General features: G+C 56.6%; 1 protein-coding gene across 14 annotated transcripts in view; it reads left to right on the forward strand.

Moving 5' to 3' along the window:
- Window positions 1–18,686, forward strand: part of LOC130152350 (dedicator of cytokinesis protein 2-like) — an 80,353-nt gene that overhangs the window by 16,724 nt on the left and 44,943 nt on the right. For all 14 annotated transcript variants that reach the window (XR_008822962.1, XR_008822963.1, XR_008822973.1 and 11 more), the window contains exons 19-26: window positions 732–829; window positions 1,369–1,458; window positions 2,047–2,147; window positions 2,312–2,446; window positions 8,414–8,525; window positions 15,789–15,859; window positions 16,486–16,592; window positions 18,386–18,513. Coding sequence is in view for 11 of the 14 variants with exons in the window: in XM_056345821.1 (XP_056201796.1) it covers window positions 732–829; window positions 1,369–1,458; window positions 2,047–2,147; window positions 2,312–2,446; window positions 8,414–8,525; window positions 15,789–15,859; window positions 16,486–16,592; window positions 18,386–18,513 (842 nt within the window). In the remaining 3 variants the exon portion in view is untranslated. The remainder of the gene's footprint in view (window positions 1–731; window positions 830–1,368; window positions 1,459–2,046; window positions 2,148–2,311; window positions 2,447–8,413; window positions 8,526–15,788; window positions 15,860–16,485; window positions 16,593–18,385; window positions 18,514–18,686) is intronic.

Genomic DNA, 18,686 nt, shown 5'->3' on the forward strand with positions numbered 1-18,686 from the left:
ACACCCTCTGCAGGGCCGGCCGATGGCAATGCTTTGTCCCACTTTTGCTGAAGCGCAGTGACGCAGCTGGGGAAACCGCAGCCCTGGCGCAGGGTGTGGGGCTTGGGGACCGTAGCCGCATGGCTCGAGGGACACGGCGCACCGTGACTCATCGCTGCTGCGCTGACAGGGTCTGGGGCTACTGAGGTTCAGTGCGAGTGGGGCTTGGGGCCGTTGCTGTTCAGTCAATTCCCTTCCTGCCGCACAGTTACAGCTTCTGCAGTAACAACCTTCTGTTTGACTGAGTTTTATGCTTTTACGGTACGGAAGTCAGGAAGCTTTCTGGGCTGAGCAGGGTTTGTACCGGGAGTCGGAGCTCGGCAGGGTCCTGGCTGCTGCTAGCAGATGTCCCTTCCTTGAAGGGCTCCTGGGGAAGCTGCAGCTCCAGGGCTGAGTCCTGGTGTTCTGGGCCTCAGTTTTTCTCCCAAGGAGGAGGGGGTAAGGAGGGAGGCAGCCCCTGCCCGTGTGGCTGCATGATAGAGGTAGAGCGGTGGGAGCTCATGATGATGGGCACTCACCCCGTGCTTCTCCCAGCATGGGGCTAGCAGCGAGCAGCACCGTGTTCCCAGGGATGGGGGTCTCCAGCCGGTTGCCCTGGGTGGTGCAGGGGGGATGCGGGGGCCTGGGGGTCGGTAACGTTTGGACCTGGCAACCAGTGAAGCTGTGCTGACTCTCCTGTTCCTCCCACCCAGTCAACCTGCTGGGGCTGCTGAAGTGGCGCTCCAAGCCCAGCCTCCTCTCCGAGAACCTGCAGAAACTGATGAACGTGGATGGAGGGGAGGTCATCAAGGTACAGCCAGGACCTTGCCTCTGCTGCCATACTGGGATCTTCCCTGCTCCGGCACTCACACCTCCAGCCATGTCCCCATATGGCTGCTGCCGGGGGGCAGAGGGATGTGAAAGCTGCCGGGTGGGCGGCAGCGTTGGCACCGTGCTTTTCTTGGCAGCCTGCCCAGGATGCCGAAAGCAGCTGCTGGAGCTGCCCTGGGCTGAGGCTGTACTGGGTGGACTGGAAGCATCCTGCATGGCCTCAGTGCCTCTTCCCCAGGAAGAGATGCTGCCACTGCCTGTGGCGATTGCCCTGTTGGCCGTGGGAGCCCCACGGGGGGCAAGTGTGCGGCCAGAGGGGCAGTGCTGGGCTCCCACTGTGGGACGGGCAGAGCTAGGGAGTCGTGTTCTGGCAAAGTACTGGACGCCCTGGGCTGAGAAAGGCTGAGGATGGGCACAGGAGCTCTGTGCCCAGGCAGGTTGCTCCTGCACTCAGATGTGGGTCCAGGACAATGCTGGGAGCCAATGCTCAAGCCCTCACCATCCTCTTGTCTCCCTCAGTTCCTCCAGGACACATTGGACGCCTTGTTCTCCATCATGATGGAGCATTCAGATACGGATGTCTATGACACGCTTGTCTTTGATGCCCTGGTAAGTGGGACCTGCTTCCCTGTGGGTGCGAAGTGTGGCTCTGAGCCCACTGACCAGTGCAGGATGGGCCCAGGTCAGATGAGGCTCACCGATCTGACCGGGTGAGCTGTGCTCAGAGCTGTGCAGCAGCTCTGGCTCCACCGCAGTGCCTTGTGTTGGTAGAGTCTGGCCAACCTGGCACAGGGGCAGGGTTGTGGCTCTGCAGGGATGCTGTCCCTCCAAGGGACAATTCCAGAAAAATTCAAAGGTATTTCTCCTACACTGAGACGAGAGTGACCCCAGTGACAGCACCAGAGGAGGGTTGTGTTTGGGGTGGCTGCTGTAGGCAGCCAGGGTTGGTGAAGGTGCAACCTCTGAGCAAGCTGGCTGTGAGGAGTCCTGAAGCTGCTGGGCTCAGGGCTTGTATTGGGCTTCCTGTCTCGGAGGTCTGCCTGTCCTGGCAGGCTGGGTGGGCAGGCAGGGGGCTCTGGTGGCCACAGCAGCCCCCACAAGGGGTCAATGCCACTCTGGCCATGGGTGCAGGCAGCCAGCTGTCTCTGGGCATCCTTCTGCCCACACCGAGCCATGCTTGCTGCCCACTCCCCTCAGGTTTTCATTGTGGGGCTGGTGGCAGACAGAAAGTTCCAGCATTTCAACGCTGTTCTGGAGGCCTACATCTGCCAGCACTTCAGTGCCACGCTTGCCTACAAGTGCGTACCTGGCGTCCGCGGTACAGGGAGGGACTGGGCTGGGGCAGCGGACACAGGGAGGGCTGGGGCACAGGGAGCGCTGGCAGAGCCGAGCTGCAGGACGGCTGCTTGGCCAAGGCTGGGACACCTGCGGAGCCACGGCCACATGCATCCCCATCCTGCAGGAAGCTGATCTCCGTGCTGACGCAGTACGTGGACCATGCGAGCCAGGGGGAGCCCTGTGAGCCGCTCATGCGTACCTTCAAGGCCTTGGAGTACATATTCAAGTTCATCGTCCGCTCCCGGCACCTCTTTGCCCAGTAAGTACTGGCGACTGCTCCCGCTGCTTCAGGTGCCATGCTCTGCTGGGCTGCTGCACCAGCGCTGTGTGTCAGCAACCTCGCTGGAGCGTTGGCCCCTGGTGATGGGGTCTGTAGGAGTGAGGAAATGGTAAGGTCCTGTGGTGGTCCATGTGCCATGGGAGCAGTGTTGGTGCTGAGCATCAGTTCCGAGGTTGTGGCACTGACACCTTGACCTGCCTGGTGCTAGTGCCAGCTGCTCATGTGCAATGTGGCACCCCGGGGTGGTACCCATGGGGCTCGGCACGCTGTGGATGTGCTACGGCAGTGACTGGTCCCTGGCCAGGCTCTCCTCCACCACCATGCTTCCTCTCCCTGGGGTTTCCAGCAGTTTTCCACTGTGCTGCGCTGTGCTCCGGTTGCTGCTGGAGCAGTCATGGGCCGGTGTGGGTGGTTGGTAGCACCATCTGTCATGGGGCAGGAGAGCTCCTGCAGCACGAGGGGCTGTGGCAGTCACACAAACCACTCTGGCTGACAAGTGGTGTCTCACAGCACTTGCAAAGCACGTTGGTAGTGAGGCAATGTGTCAACATCAGCACGAGCATGCCTGTGGTTTGCTGTCCGTCACACTAATTGCTGCTGGTTCTTCCTGCACATGTGTTGATTGAGAGCCTTTGTGCAGGGTGCTGGTGAGATCAGCTTTGGTGCGGCAGCGGTGGGGTTGCACATGAGCCCTGGGCTGGTGTGGAGCCCACGTCCCCTCCCCACAGTGCTGGTGGCTTTGCTTGATCTCAGTGTGGTCAGGCCCTGCCCCAGGTCCCACTGTCACGTGCCATGGCATTGGGAAATGCCCATCTCCTTGGTACGGCTAATCCAAACACCACATGTGTAAGGGCAGAGGGACTGCAGGGACCTCCTGCCCAAGTCACCCCTGATGAGTGGGTTTTTCCAACTTGCCCTTAAAAACCTCCTGTGGTGGAGACAGCAAAACTTCCCCAGGCAGCCTGCTCCCCTGCATAGCCAGCACTGCAGCTGGAAAGGTTTTCTGGCACCCAGCCTTGCTCTTGCTTGTTCCTGGAGAGCTTCTGCCTGCCCAACCCATGCAGTTTGGGAGCTTTTTAGAGGATTTTTCCTTGGAGAGGAAAACACTGTGCTTTCAGTGAGGCTCATCTTCCTGTGGAGCTGTCTGAGCTCAGCTCAGACCATCTCAACCCTCAGCTTTTCATCAGCCTCTGTGCTGGCCCCATGGCATCGTCAGCTCTGCCGATGGCGTTACCTGTGAGCCTCCTGCTCGGCACTAACACTGCTGTTAGCAGGTGTGGATGGTGGAGGGTGCAGTGACAACAATTTGGGCAGCGGGGTCTGTGCAAGGACCACCCCGGCACATCGGTGACAAAGACGTGTTTGGCGCTGGAGGGTTCCTATGAAGCACTTTCACAGCGCCCACGGCTCTCAGACCTTGTCCCAGCTGCTCTCACGCTTCAGCCAGTCACTTGACTTCTAAATAATTTCCAACGCACAGTGCATGTTTGGTCTCAGGGGTCCCTCACACTGCAGCAAGACCAGAGGCGGTACAGTGCCTGCCCCAGGGCCTGGGGAAGGGGTGCCTGGGCTAGCCCCCCTTGCGCTTGTGCTGGCTCAGTGGCTCATCCCCCTGCCCAGCGCAGGCTCTAAAGGGGGTTGTAAGGGAGAGAAGCTTTTTCCCAGGGGCTGTAGTGACAGGGTGAGGGGCAATGGTTCTAAACTGAAGGAGGGTTGGTGTAGATTGGACATAAGGAAGCAATTCTCTGCTGTGAGGGTGGTGGGATACAGGGGCAGGTTGCCCAGAGAAGCTATGGATGACTCATCCCTGGAAGCATCCAAAGCCAAGTTGGCTTTGAGCAACCTCATCTAGTGAAAGATGTCCCTGCCCATGGTGGGGGGTTGCACTGAATGATCTTTGAGGGACCCTTCTGACCCAAACCATGCTGCGACCCTGTGATAGGCTGTGTAAGGGGTGGGAGCCTTGATGGCTCCTTGTTGCTGCTGAGGACAAGGTCAGTGTGTCCCGTTCCCCCCCCCCCCCCCCCCCCAGGTACCTCTAGAGTCCTCACAGGACCTGGTTCCATTCGTTCCCTGTGGCCACGAGGTTCCTGGCATAATCTGCATGATGGGACAAACAAGCCTCTGCCGGGCAGGCGTAGGTGAGCCCAGCTGTGCTGGTGGGCTGAGGTGGAAAACTGAAAACGCAACCCATCAGAGTTACCAGAAAAAGCAAGTGAGGTTCCTCTTTCATTCCAAGTAGAGGGCACCGAAAGGCGAAGTGCCCTGAGGCACAGGGGTGCCAAGGGCTCTCACATACAGCATATGTGGCTCCAGCCTGTGTGTGGGAGGCAGTGTGACGGCCGGTGCCACGTGGCTGCTATTTGGCTGGTGCCTGTTTTGCAGGGAGCGGGGTGGGGGACGGGGTCTGTTGCCTCCACTCGAAGGCTCTGAGCACCACGCAGAGGTGCCAGGATGCATGTCGGTGTCCCCGTCAGTGCTCCGTGCCCAGCTCGTGGTGAGGAGCTGTGTGGGGTTCCCGGTATCCCCCAGGGACCCTCAGACCTCACTTTGCACCCACCCGGACTTCACCACCTCACTTTGCTGTCTGCCGGCACTCCCTGCACTCCTCTCTGTCCTTCCTTGTCGCTCTCGCTCTTCCCAGGGCCTCGTCTGTGGCCAGGCGGCTGCTCCAGGGCTCTGCGTTTCTCCAGCATTAGAACAAGGTACCTACATCCTCGTCATGTATGAAAATACAGAGCATATTTCCCGGTTTATAGAACTTCTGGCAGAGAAAATTAATTATATGGAGCATTTGCAAACAGCCCTGTGAATTTGTTTGCATTGGAACGAAGACATCCCTGAAGACATTTAGTGTTTTTATTAATCTTCCCTTTATCTTAGTGATCTTAACAGTGCAATAACACAGACTCCTCAGATCTTCTAAACACTTTAAATGGTGCTACAATTTGTACACAGTCTATAATTTAAAGAAATTAGATTGTAATTATAATGAGTTACTGCAGATTTCTGTATCTATTTGATTATGTGAGCTACCTCTGGAATGGGATGAGCAGCTCAAGTAGCTTGTATGAGGATCCCAGGTTGCCACAAGGATGATGGAGCCGGGGCCCGCTGGTGTGGGGAGGAGGTTCATTGCTCAAACCCCTTTGGCAGCTCCATGGCCACTGCATGGGGAAGGGGCTCCCTGATTCCCCCCTGCCTCGGGCAGGAGGCGTGGGAGCCAGTGGGCTGTGAAGGGGCCGGACCTTGGTGCTGGCCATAGGATCTCTGTGCCCAAAACATGCTTTCCTGTGGGAACACATCCCCATCTCCAGCCACAGTCCCTTTGGCACCCCATGCACTACACTGGGGCAGGCAGGGGCCAGTGGAGCCCCCTTTGCCCTTCACGATGTCAGGATCCTCTCCCGCCCCCCACCATGGTAACCCTGAGTTCCCTTGGACCCCCCTGGCACCTGTGTGGCTCCATCACCCTGGGGAGGGGGCTGGGGGAGCTGGGGCTTGGTGATGCCGTGGTAATGTGGGCTCCCACTTGCTGCTTCCTCTTTGCCAGTTCCTCTAGCTGCTTCTGCTTTTTGGGTGCCACTGAGGACAGCAAAATTTTCCTGAAAGTGCTTGTTGTCACCCCAGGGCTCGCCCCGTGCCAGGTGTTCTCTCCTGCTGGCATGGGGGAGGCTGGGGTCACACACTTTTGCCAGAATCCCTCTGCAGCCACCTGCTTTGCAGCTCGTGGCCCCCTTGCCCAGCCCTGCTCAGCCCCCCTGGTTCCCGCACCTGCCCCAGCTCTGGCAGCACCCGTGGGCTCTGCCACGGCCCCACTCGTCCCCTCTACTGCTCACATCATCCCAGCACCCCTGCGAGGACCAGCCTCTTCCTCACCCCAGCCAGTTACCTGTGCAGCCAGGGACCCCACAGCTGCTGAGCGTCCTCACTGGCCCCCCTGAGGGGACTTTGCTCGGATCCCTGGAGTTCCCCAAAGGCTGGGGGTGGCTGCTGGGCTCCCACCATGGTGGGACGGCAGGGGGTTTGCAGGCATGGCATCCCATCCCAAGAGCCACGCTGACCCTTCCCAAGTACATCACGGTCAGCGCGGGTTTTATCACAGTCCTAGCGAGCTGCTGGCCCCATAAGTTTTTCTACTGCTTTGGTGGCAGTGCTGTATGATTTCTGTGCTGCTCCTCAAGCTCCATGCGTGCCGGAGCCCGAAGCTGCAGGAACCAAGGTGGGAGCGTGCCCAGTGTCCCAGGTGATGTTGGGCTTCAGCACCAGGCTGTGCCCGCCAGTTTTCCTGATGAATTTCTCCAAACCAATAGGTTGGTGTTAAATTAAAGACCATGCTGACCTAAGTCTGCTGCAGCAATGCAAATCAGCCATTACCTTGGGTTAATTGAGCTGGATGGTCCAACTGCTTTACCGCTCTGATTTGAGTCGTCACACACTTAAAATTTTGGAAATCAGCATTGGCAATATGTCTTACGATTGTTAAAATAGCGTACCCCATTCATGTGTGCCCTCGTTTAGACAGAAATACAGAATTTTGTAGTCAAGAGTTTGTGGTGGAGGTGAGTTTGCAAATCTAGGCCAGCTGGTGGTGGGTAGATGTGTTAGAAAGAGGGACTGTGGAAAATCTAATAAATCTCTAATAAATTGTGGTCATTGGATAGTGTCGCTGCCGTGAGAATAAAAGCTGTACACGGACCTTCATTTCCTTTTGCTTGTCGGAACACATACAACTTCTTTAATTCTCTGGCCTCTGGCAGGGTTTTGGGGCAGCTGGAGCAGGCCAGGCTGTGGGGCACAGGGGCTGCTGGGGCTCTCTGGTTTGGTGACCTGTAACATGTGGGATGAGAGGGAGGGACCTTTCTGAAGTTAGTTTAAGCTCTGGTTCGACTTGGAAGTCAGTCAACAGCTGTAAACCAGCCGTGGCTCAGCTGATGCACTTATCTGAGCACATCTGAGATGCCTCAGGCAGATCAACAGGCTTGTTCCCCCTGCCAGAGCTACAATGTTCCCTCGGGTTCGTTTACCAGATAGGAAAGATGAATTTGAAGGGAGAGCTATCCAACTGTGATTTTATAAAACAAAGCAGCAAGGTTTTTGCAAAAGCTAGGCTCAATAAAAATAGCTGGTAAGCAAGAAATGACAGATCTTGTTTGTTCTGCTGCTGTATGCGCAATTAGAAATGAAAACACAATTAAAAACCAAACACGTATGGCTTGCTGTGGTGGCAGGTGGCGTGCGGGAGTCAGGTCGGGCTGGAAGAGGTGCCTGTCCCCGCGGCCACAGGGAGATCAGTGTTTTATTCCTCATTTCCCCACCGGTGCATGCAAAGCGCTCCCCAGCGAGGCTCGCTGCTCTGCTTGCTGCTCGGGGTGGGGTGCTCAAGTACCACCTGTTCTTCGCAAGGAGTTACTGCGATGCCTTTACTCTCACAGTGATGCATTCGATTAGTGGCTTTGAAACTTTCTCGCAGTTTTGCACATCTCATGGCTAAAATTCCCCATGTGTTTGGTTTGTTCTGCGACTGGGTGTGCAGGTTGTGTTCAGGACTGGGGGGGGCAGGAGGTTTCTTGCTCAGGTGGGAAGATTTGAGAGGACTTCACTGCATAAAATCATGTAGGAGATTCTATTAAAAAAAAAAAAGTATATACCTGAGCCCATATAAAATGGTGTATATAAATAAGACAGCAGATAGCAATCTTTAATATGGGTAATTCTGCACATCTGAAATGTTGATTCTAGCTGGACCCTGCACTGGGCAAGTGGCCGTGCTTGGCCAGTGGCCGTGCTGGGGCTCACTGCTAGATCCAGCTACGGAAAACAGTCACCCAGGAGCATAATTAATTGGGCTGGCAGGTGATGCGTGAGTAGAGGCAGCTGTGTGGCTGGTGCCGGGGGAAAGTACGTGGTGCGGCGGCGGCAGTGCGGTGACTCTGGCTGTTGCAGGCTCTACGAGGGGAAGGAGACGGCTGAGTTCCAGCAGTCATTGCAGCGGTTCTTCCTCTCCCTGAACCAGCTGATGAAGTCCCCGCTGGAGGGTCCCACGCTGCTCTGCCAGGTATGGAGGTGGGGATGGTACTGTGTGTGGGCTCAGCTCTGATGTGGCAGGATGGATGGTGCCCCAGCTGGGGTGCTGGCTGTCCCCGTGCCAGGGTGACACCGGCTGTGCCCGTACAGTGGCAACACCAGTCTTCCTGAGCGCAGACCTCCCCATGCACAGGGTGTCGAAGGGAGCTGCCGCCCTGTGCGGGGTCTCACGCTCCCCAGGGACCCCCACTTGTGCCCCTGGTGCAAAGCCCCACATTGCACTGGTGCCCAGGGCTGCAGTGCGGGTTTGTGTCAGTAACTTAGTGCCACTGGGCACTGTGCCTGTGCCGAAGGCTGGAGAAAAGGGTCTTGGGAGGGCTCCTGGGGTTTGTCTGCATCCCAGAGCTGGCCTGGTCCCACTCCCTGCATCCCAAGGGCCAGGCTGGCACTGTGAATTTGGGGGAGCAGAAACCATGCCCTTTGCACTGCGGATCCCTGCAAGCATGGCTGTACCCGTTACTAGCAGCTGGTGCTGAGGTCCCCCGGCTGCCGGTGCGACAGTGCCAGGGTTGGAGCTGAACGGAGAACACAACGGAGTCACGTGCACTCTCTGAAGTCAGTCAGCGAGAGGAGGCAGGAGCTGGTGCTGGGGCTGAGCGGGTCTCACCTCGGTGCTGTGCTGGGGGCAAGGATGTGGCTGTGCTCTGCAGCTGTGGTGTCCCAGATGGAGAGAGGCATGGTAGAGTGCAGGTGGGGACCTTGTCTGCACGGTGGCCCTGGGACAGCTGGCAGCTCCTGTGCTGCATTATCTCATGGCATTCTTAGATAATCCCTTGCAAACTAATCTAATGATAAAAAAACCCCCACAAACCAGTTTGAAGACTGACAGGACAGCTATCCTCGTGCAGAGGAGGGCTGTCCCTCCTTATCCCCTCTAAACACTGATGTTATTCTGATTTCCATCTCAAAACCGTTGCTCTAGAGACTCTCTGCTATGGTAACCTGATGTGTGTGTGTGGCAGCCTTACAGGCTGCTGCGCATCCACCTGCATCGGTCAGCACCTTGTTCAGGTCTGTGGGACAGGATTCATACAAACTCATCTAAGAAGAGAGAGGCCACCGTCCAGGGCCGAGGGGAAAGCTCTCCCATGCATCGCCACAGAAGGCATCCCTGCGACTGCTGCAATCACCATCAGGAGTAGCAGGGGTGACAGCAGATGACAGCAGTGAGGCACAGGTGGTGTGGTGGGGGGGTCTGCCACGAGGCACAGCTGGGTCTGCTAGCTGCCTGATGCAGGTGTTGGGGAGGAGGCAGAGGACTGTGGGGAGTGGATGAAGCCCACACCTGGGATTCAGCCATGCCGGGTGTCTGACTACGAGGAGACACATGCATGCCTCACCCCGCACACCCCGAAGCTGCAGCCTTATGGCAGGCAGCATTAATTGGAAGAGAGGAGGCTGCAGTTAGCTCAGCTGGGCTGGGGGAGGCCAGGTGAGTCCATGGCATGGCCAGCAGCCACTGCCTGTCTCAGCAGGACAATTTTTCCAGCTGCAGCACTGTTGCCATTCCCCTAGTGCGCTTGCAGCACTGTGTGTGTGCGTGCAACAGCCAGACACCATTAAAAAGCAGGTTGGAAGACTGTATTTCTTCATGTACCGTTGCACTGCTGTGGCCTCGGGGTGGGATACCTTAGTTTGGGGTGCCCTCCGCCCAGAGCATCCTGCAGGAAGCAGGGGATGGGGCTTGAGAGTTTGCCTGCTGGTGCTGCCAGGTTTGCTGAGCATGGCCGTGCTTTCTCCTGGAAAGGGCCAAATTCTGCAGTGGGATCCCAACTGCTGAGCAGGAGCTTTCCCTGTGAAAATAGCTTTTATGGTTGCTGTTACTTTGTTAGAGGGAGCAGGAGAGATTAAAGCTCTCTGGCAGCTCAGAGCTCTTCTCTTTAGAGGGAGTGTACCCCTTAGAAGCTCCCCCCCGGATCTTTCTTGGGGATTGTTGGAGTGCTGAGCAGGTCGAGATGCTGGGGCCAGGGTCTTCTGTGGGCTTTGGTGCTGAGCACTAGCAGGACACCACCCTGCAGAGAGACTTTCCCTCTGCTGCAATGTCTTCTGGATGTGAAATACCTGGACTCAGAGACCTTGTCACCAGGTCGCTGGCTTGGTGGCAGCTCTTTGGAGGGTGGCACAAAGGGGAGCTCCTTCCATCAGTGTGGGGTGGCACCGGCGTGGTTTCTCATTGACCTCCCCCAGGTCATTTTTGGCCATTGACCTCCCAGCTTTAAAGTTGTCGGGTTTGTGGATGCAGAGCCTGTGTTTGGTATTTCTGAGTGTGGCTTCCTGCTCAGCTGCATCGTGGTGTCAGCTCACCCTGAGCACAGGGTCAGCCAGGTCTCCTCGCCATCACTCATCCTCCTCGGTGCTCACTGCTGGTTCTGCTGCTCCACAGGCATTACAGTAACAGGGTTTCTCCCACGTCACCGACAAAGCATTCCACTGTGGGGGAGAGTGCCCGGATAAAATTATTCAGTGTGGAAGTGAGAATCAGAAAATGCTCTTAAAAGCAAGAAATGCCTTAACTGTAAATGCCCAGTGATGGGCTCTGAGCTGACCAGCACGCTGGCGGGTGAGACCTGGGACTGTAATGGATAGTGCTCCGTGCCTGGCACTGGTCAGGGAACACTCACTCAAACTTGGGAATGATCACGAAAGCACTTAAGAAGAAAACAGAAAACATCCTTTGGCACAGCTAGGTCCCTGTGGTGCATCTGTGTCTGGTGCCTATGCTCCAGAGTGTGAAGTCGAGCTGCAAGAGCCCCAGCAAAGGGTGACCAGGTGTATGGGGCAGATTTCAGGTGGGATCATCTGCCTGGCCAGACAGACACCCCCCACCCCCCATCCTGGGAAACACACGAGCAGGGAGATGGGACAGGGAGCTGTAAATTTGCCTTCGGTCTGGGGAGGGGGTAGGAGATGGAAATGCCTCTCGTGAACCAGGCAAAGGCAGTGCTTGTTCATCTACTGTGTGATAAAGCTTCAGGCCCCTTGTGATGGTCTGTGATGAAGCTCCAGGCCCCTTGTGATGGTCTGTGCCTGCTCCTTGGAGCAGGCTGTGGATGCTGAAAGTTTGCACAAGTTTGCTGACAGCTGTACTGATCCGTGGAAAAAAAGTCTACCAAGATTATTTAAATAAAAAGGCATTTCTGACTCAAGTAGCCCTGACCTTGGGAAGCACCATTGCAGGCTTGTGAGCCCGCAAGGTCCTGTCCTTTTCCCCTCTAAGCCTTAGACCATGTGCCTGGCTTCACCACTGCTCCCCCTGTCCAGAGGGTCCCATGGCTTCCCTGGTGTTCTGTCCCATGGTCACCCCGGCCACGGTTCTTGTGCTGCATTCAGGACTGGTTCCTGCTGGACCATAGCTGCTGGGTCTTGCTGTATCCATCCTGATGGCATCTCCTGAACATCTTCAGCAGGTGCTCCAAGGAGAGAACATTTTTCCCTCCTTCTCTGAGCAGACTGTGTAGCTGCTTTACAGTGCTTGCGGACCCCTTGCATCTCTAGCTGCAATGACCAGCTCCCATCCGGCAGCTGAAGGTAATATCCAAAAGATCTGTTAGCAGCTGACGTAAGCTTCGCAGCTTCATCCTGTTCTGCCTACTCTTGGTTAAAGCTGCAATTATCTGATCAGCCCAAGGCAGAGCTGATAATAGCTCACTAGCTGCAACACTCCTGCAAAGGCCACCTCTTTTGTGGAGAGAGCCCATCCTCTGTTGGGCTGCTTCAGGCTGGGGGTTTTGTACTCTTTTGACTACTTGAAGCAGTGCAGAGGGGGCTGAGTCTCTTTTGGCTCTGCTTACTGGTGTCAGACAGGCTGAGGGCCAGGGATGAACCCACGATGTGGTCCTAGCCAGAGAGCAGGAGCATCTCTTCAGCCAAACGACCCCAGCATCCCCAACAAGTGCTGTGACCTGGAGGGTGCCCTGATGAGACGGAGGTGGAAGGCCACCTGCTCCCGGCGTGCAGCTGCCTTGTGCATCTCCAGCCAGGGAACAGGGCTTCTGCTGCAGCTGCTCGCTGCTGTAGCCAGAGGGCCCTTGAGAAGAGCTTCACACATCCCACTGCTTCCCTTCTGGAGTCCTGGCTTTCTCTGCACCCAAAGAAGCTGAGTTTTGAGGCAGAATTGGGGTACAGGCTTAAGCAAACACTTGGGGCTCATGCCAGCTGCCAGGGTGCTGAGCACGGTGCAGCAAAGCATCAGACCGCTGCCAGCACAGCCAGGAGCGTCAGGGGACCCAGACTGTGTCCTGTGCCTGCAGGCAGCCTGCTCAGGTACACAGCCGCTGGCAGTGGGTGCACGTTCCCCCTTGTTCGTACCTGGGGAGGCACAGCCTGCTCCCCGCCATCTCTCCTCGGTTTAGGTCCAGGCTTACCCACAGCTCAGCAGGGCAGAGCAGAGGAGATGGGGGGTCTTGGGGTCTGTGTTTGCATTTCACAGCCTGGGCCAGGGAGTGCGCTTTGCTGAGGGGGTGCTCACGCGTGCCCGTGGCTGGAGTGTCCCTGAGGCTGCTCTGACTCTTCCCCTGTGGCTGCTGGCATGGGTGGGGTTCTGTGGGATACCCTGCCGCAGGCGATGTGCAAACCACTGTGCAGCTGCCGGGCTCTGCACCCATCCCCGCTCTGCGCTGGGCTCCCCGAGGGCCACCTCCCTGCCCGGTCCCGCCGGACCTGGTGGGTGGGCACCAGCCGCCCATCCTCCAGCTCGCCGGTGCTGCTGGAGCATCACCAGTGGCATGGACAGGCCAGCTGGTTCTGCAGCTGGTGGGAAAGGGGACACAATTTGTACGTTGTGGGCAGGCTGATGTGCTCTTGCCACAAAAAGTCAGTAAGGGGGAGCTCATCCTCAGCAGTGAAAGACCGACATTTTCAGTTCTGCAAGGCCAGGCAGTTGTCTTGGCAGTTACAATAAAAGCCAAAACAAGTTTCTGGAAGAAATCCTTCCTGAGACATAGATACCAATGTTTAAGAAGTCTTGTAACTCTGGAAAAATTCTTGAGAAATAGGAGAAATTCTATATTAGCTCATTTTTCAAAAAACAAATCAGATGACCTTGCTAGCTGTAGACCAAAGAGGCTGACCGTTGATCCTGGCTCAGTCATGGAGAGGGTGCAATCAATTCAGAGTTAAAGGGTGGCAGTATAATTAATGTTAATCAGTCCAGCTTTACTAAGCATGGAGTTTAATAAAAGAAAAATCAAATTTAGCTGTTACTTTTTTGAAGTTACAAATGTGACTGACTAAGATAACTGACATAATAGGCGAGACTAACAACTGCATTCTGATTTAAAATTAGCATTGTGCAAGTTATTAAAATAACTACTTTTAATCTTCTTAAGATATATCTTCTTGGTTCTAAAAAAGTCATTAGAAACAGAGAAGCATCGTGCTGGGTTGGGCATTTCTTTTGGGTCCCAGTGATATCGTCTCTCAGCTCGGTGTATGCTGGTTCGCCAGATGTGGCTGTGGCTGGTGCAGGGGGCACAGGTGGCAGTGGTGGAGCTGGATAATGGGAGATCCTCTGCTCCGTGCCCCAGCGCAGAGAGGGGACAGGGCAGGGGACGGGGCTGCAAGGTGGCAGCTGGGAGCTGCCAGCAGTGAGTGGCCAAAGGCAACTCCAAGTGTGGTGTCATTGTCAAGAAGTCGGTCAGTCCATGGGTTTATATGCAAAAAGGTGTTAAATGGAGCCATCTGTAGGGGCACATGGCGCGGCCGAGGCTGCTGGTGGGTGCTGTGCCCAGCCTTGCTGCCCTTGGGTGCAGCAGGTGTCTCAGTATCAGAGAAGGGTTTGCAAGAGCTACAGAAATGACTCGGGTCGGGTGCGTTTCGTGGAGGTTAACACCATTTCAGTCAGCTAGAAGAGGGTAGCAGTGGACTCAATTATGGTCTTTGCAAACCCAGAGGGAGAAGATGTTGCTGGAGCATTGCTTAATGTGCCACAGGCCGAGGCAGAGCCCCGTCCAGCAAAGTGCACTGGGGCTCACCGGGCTCACCAGAAATGTGGTGCCGGGCGGCAGGATGGGCAACTGCCACCGCTGGAGCCGGCTTGCGGCTGCCAGGGCCCAGATCCAGGATGGAGTTTTTAATTCTATCTGGAGATCTTCACAGAGCCGAGGGTCTGCCCTGCCCTGACATCGGCAGTGTCTGCCCAGCAAGGAGGGGCTCGGAGCTGAGCAGAGGTTTCCGTCCCGCTGCAGGGTGCGCCCGGGGCAAAGCCCTCACCCGGTGTGTGCCCATAATCTCCATATTCGCTGTGCTCCGAGGGATGTGTCCAAGGTCAGCTTGTCCAGGCACTTTTTAAAACTAGGTGAACTTGCAATAGGCACCAGTCTCTCAAACTCCTGCTGTAACACAGCATGGACTTGGTGCCGAAACCACTGGGTAAAAATTCCTGGAGCTGACTCACATTGCAGCCAGCCCTGTGCGGACCTGCAGACGTCACACCTCCTGCAGCTGATGCTGACATGCAGGAGTGGAGACCACCTCTGGCACCCGCCTGCAGCTGGAGCTGGGAGGGTCCCTGGTGCTGCCTTTGGCACAGTTGGGAGCCCAGGGAAGCCCGAAGGACCAGCTACCCAGCAAAGCCAGAGAGAAGCAGAACTCATCATTTATACTACTTAGTTACTTCATAAACATAACAAAGTAGATTTTAATGTAGAACAATTTGTGGCCAGTGGGTTTGCTGTTCCAAAAAACAACCGGCCACATGCCCCCCACCCGCGCAGCCTTCCATCGAGGGTGTGGAGAGGGGCGGCCCCGCACCTCCGGCAGCCTGGGCTGTGGCAGCAGCGGCTGCGGGCAGCCCAGCCGGGAGCAGTGCTGGGGGGTGTTACAGCAACGCCAGCCAGCGCCCGCGTACCTGTCAGTCATGTTGTAGGATTTTATGTGTTTTCAAAGTAAAAGCTGGAGACAATTATTCTTATTGAAAGTGGTAGAGTTACCTGACCATAGCGGTTCTGGGTGCCTTGTTGGATGCTGGTGGCTTGGCAAGAGGAAGCTGCTCCCAGCTGGACGCCCCTTCCCCAGGGATGGCAGGGGCCATGGGCTGGTGGCTGAGCGCAGTGCTGCTTCAGCAAGGAAGGGGGAGGCTGAATGAGGACTGCGCTGGCTCAGCCCCCGCAGCCTGCAGGGAGGCAGGAGGGGCCGGGGTCACCTCCCTGCCGGCACAGCATGTCTGTCAGTCTGTCTTGCCCCCTGGGCACATGGCGAAGCAGGGCCGGCGCAGGCAGCTCTTGTCTCTCCGCAGGGAGCAGCACTGAAGTACCTGCCTTCCATCCTCGAGGACGTGTTTGGGATCTTCGACTCCTCTGCACTGGGGTAGGGTCCCCGTCGCCCCCATCATCCCCAGCCCTGCTCCGTGGTCTGCTTGGTGCCTGCCGCAGCCACCTCTACCCCTGCTCCCATCCCACGGTGACACCCGTCCCGGAGCTGCTGTCAGGGATGCAGGCTGATGCAGTGGAGCCAAGGGCGAGGGCGGGAGGAGGGGTCTGGGTTTCCTCACGCCTGGGAATTGCCTCCTTATCTCCTTCCTAGTGCAAAACCAGGGGTGGGTGTTGCTTAATTTTAGCAGTAGCCTGTGCTTCAGGCAGGGACTGAGCCTGGAAACCCCCAGTCCCATCTGGGTCTGGTTTGGGCATTCAGGCAGGGTTTTTACGCCAGGTGTCTCTGTGCAACCATCTGCGGTGGGCACGGGCTGCCTCACAGCTTTCTGCGGTGGGACCATCCTGCCCTGCACCTCCCCACACAGCTCTGCCCCCATCGGGGGGCTCCCCCCGCCTGGCAGCCCCTGGCCAAAACACAGGGGCAATTGGTACCCGACCCCCCGCTGCTGCATTTGTCTTCTGCAGAAGGAAAGGGGCTGCAGGTGCTCAGGACTGGAAACAAGTGGGGCCCTTGCAAGCCCTGTGTTTAATACTCGTTAAAGCCTCTTGCCTGGACCACAGGGCCCTGTTGCGGGACTTCATTGGGAACCTGCTGCCCCAGCGCCTGCTGAAGCAGAAGCTGCAGTCCCTGACCAGCATCGTCAACAGCAAGATCTTCCAGTCCTATGGTGAGAAGGGACACCGGGGGTCCTGCCCATGCTGAGCTCTCTTGGGAGGGCCGTGGCACAGGATGGGGATGGGTTGCTGCTGCAGAGGCCCCCCCTGTGCCCCTGAGGCAGTGCCATGCTGGGGGCAGTTCCGCAGAGGGAGGCAATTCCCTTGCCCCTGTGCTGGAGCAGTGAGCTGCCTGGCCCCTCGCCAGGGCACCGCTGGTGCCCTTGGAACCTCTGCTGCTGCCTGAGAGCTGCTGGGCTGCAAAGGAAAACACGGCTTAGCCAAAGCAGGACACAGTGTGACGGCTCGGGGAGGGGGTGTTGGGGGCTTGTTGTCAGACTGGGAGGGCATGCTGAGCAGGAGTCCCCAGGCCTGCCCTGACTCTGATGCGGTTTGGTATTCTTTGGAGTAATCTGAGTGACGGAAGAAAGAGTAGATTTGGTAAATTTTGCCCTGCAAGGCAGAAGTGACTGGAGGCATGCAGGAGGACATCAGGATTTAAAATAATCTCAGCAAGTTGGAGAAAAGGTTTTGAAAGATTTAAATTAAAAACACTCATGCGAGAGCAATCACTGAACAAGCAGGGAACAGCACAGGGCGGCAGCAGTGCTGCAGGACGGGGCTGGGGCTGGGGGAGCAGAGGGGTCAGCAATGCAGCCCCCGTGGGGGGAGTGCCCTGCACCCTGCTCGGCATCACCAGCGCCTCAGCTGGGCTTATGTCCACATGCGGTTTTGGGTGGCACAAGAAACTTGTGTCTGAACTGAAGAAGAAAGCCGTGGGAGATGCAAAGCTTAGAAGACAGGGCGAGGAAGAAATGACTGAGGGCTTGGGGCGGGAAGAGACGCGGGTGAGATGCGACAAGCTTTCAGATATCCATGTGGTATTGTCAGAGGGAAGGGGAGCAGGCTGCCTCGGGGAGCTGAGCCAGGCGCCTGTGTCTCGGGGGCTCAGGGGAGCAGCTCAGCTGTGGGCAGGAACTGTTTTGTGTTTCTGCCCGTGGAGGCTTTGAGCGATGGCAATGCGAACATGTCTAACTCAGCCATTGAAGTCATCGCCTGCTGCGTGCTCCAGCTCTGTTCTGAGCTGCCGTGGTCCTATGAGTGCTCCCTGCATCCTGCCCTGCATCCCTGCCCGTGCCCCCCAGAAGCCAGCACGACACCGCTCCTCCATGCTGCACAACAAGCAGACGGTTGTGCCAGCATGAAAACAGTGAAGAAATGTTTTCCCCCATGTTCCTTCTCCTCGGTCCCCTTTTAGTGATGCCACCAGAGTGACAGTCAGCAATGTGGCACTGTCAGTGCAGGGTGGTATCACAAACAGCAGCCCTGGCCAGAGGAGCAGTAGGGTACGCAGTAGGAAGGGCAGCAGGTTTTTCATATATTTGGCACTGGAGACTCTAGTTTATCTAGATGGTGTCCAGTTTAAAAGTCTCTATCTGTTAAATCTGAAGTGCCTTTAACAGAGTAGAGAAGCAGAACAAAGTCCATTGGCAGGAGCTGAAGCCAGAGAGGTTCAGATGAGGCTTTTCTGTTTTATTTTACTTTATTTTACCAGAGAGTGTAGGTAGCTGAGTAATAGGGTGCAGTGGATTCTCTGTCTTGGAGCCTTCCCACCAGGATTTAATGTTTTCCCAAACCCCTGCTCCACCCAAGGAGGACATTAGCTCCACATGTGTGGGTCACAGCCCAGACCAGGCATTGTGCTGGTCCCATCCATCCTGTTGGTCCCTTTCCTGTTGGGTCCTCTCCAGTGCCGGGGCAGTGCCGGCACCCACCAGCTTCGTGCCTCCCTGTCTTGCCCCCACAGAGTGCCGGGAGCTGCTGCTGCAGATGGCGGTGCCCATCCTGCAGGAGCTGATTGAGAAGGGGGAGGAGGAAGGTGCCTGCATTGAGCTGCTCAGCAACATCCTGGAGGTGCTGTACAAGGCCCAGAAGGTAAATACCGTCTTCTCTGCTGCCTCAGTTTCCCTCTCCAGTAATCACCTTGGAAGTAACCTGACTATACCTGTTTGAGTAGGGTTAAGCACAAGTTACCAGTCACAATATGGTTGGGGCTGATCATGGTCACCTAAAGTCAAAGGGGGGCTGTTGGTGCCTGCCATCCCAGT

Source organism: Falco biarmicus, chromosome 1 (assembly GCF_023638135.1).
Source record: "Falco biarmicus isolate bFalBia1 chromosome 1, bFalBia1.pri, whole genome shotgun sequence".
NCBI classification, from domain to species: Eukaryota; Metazoa; Chordata; class Aves; order Falconiformes; family Falconidae; genus Falco; species Falco biarmicus.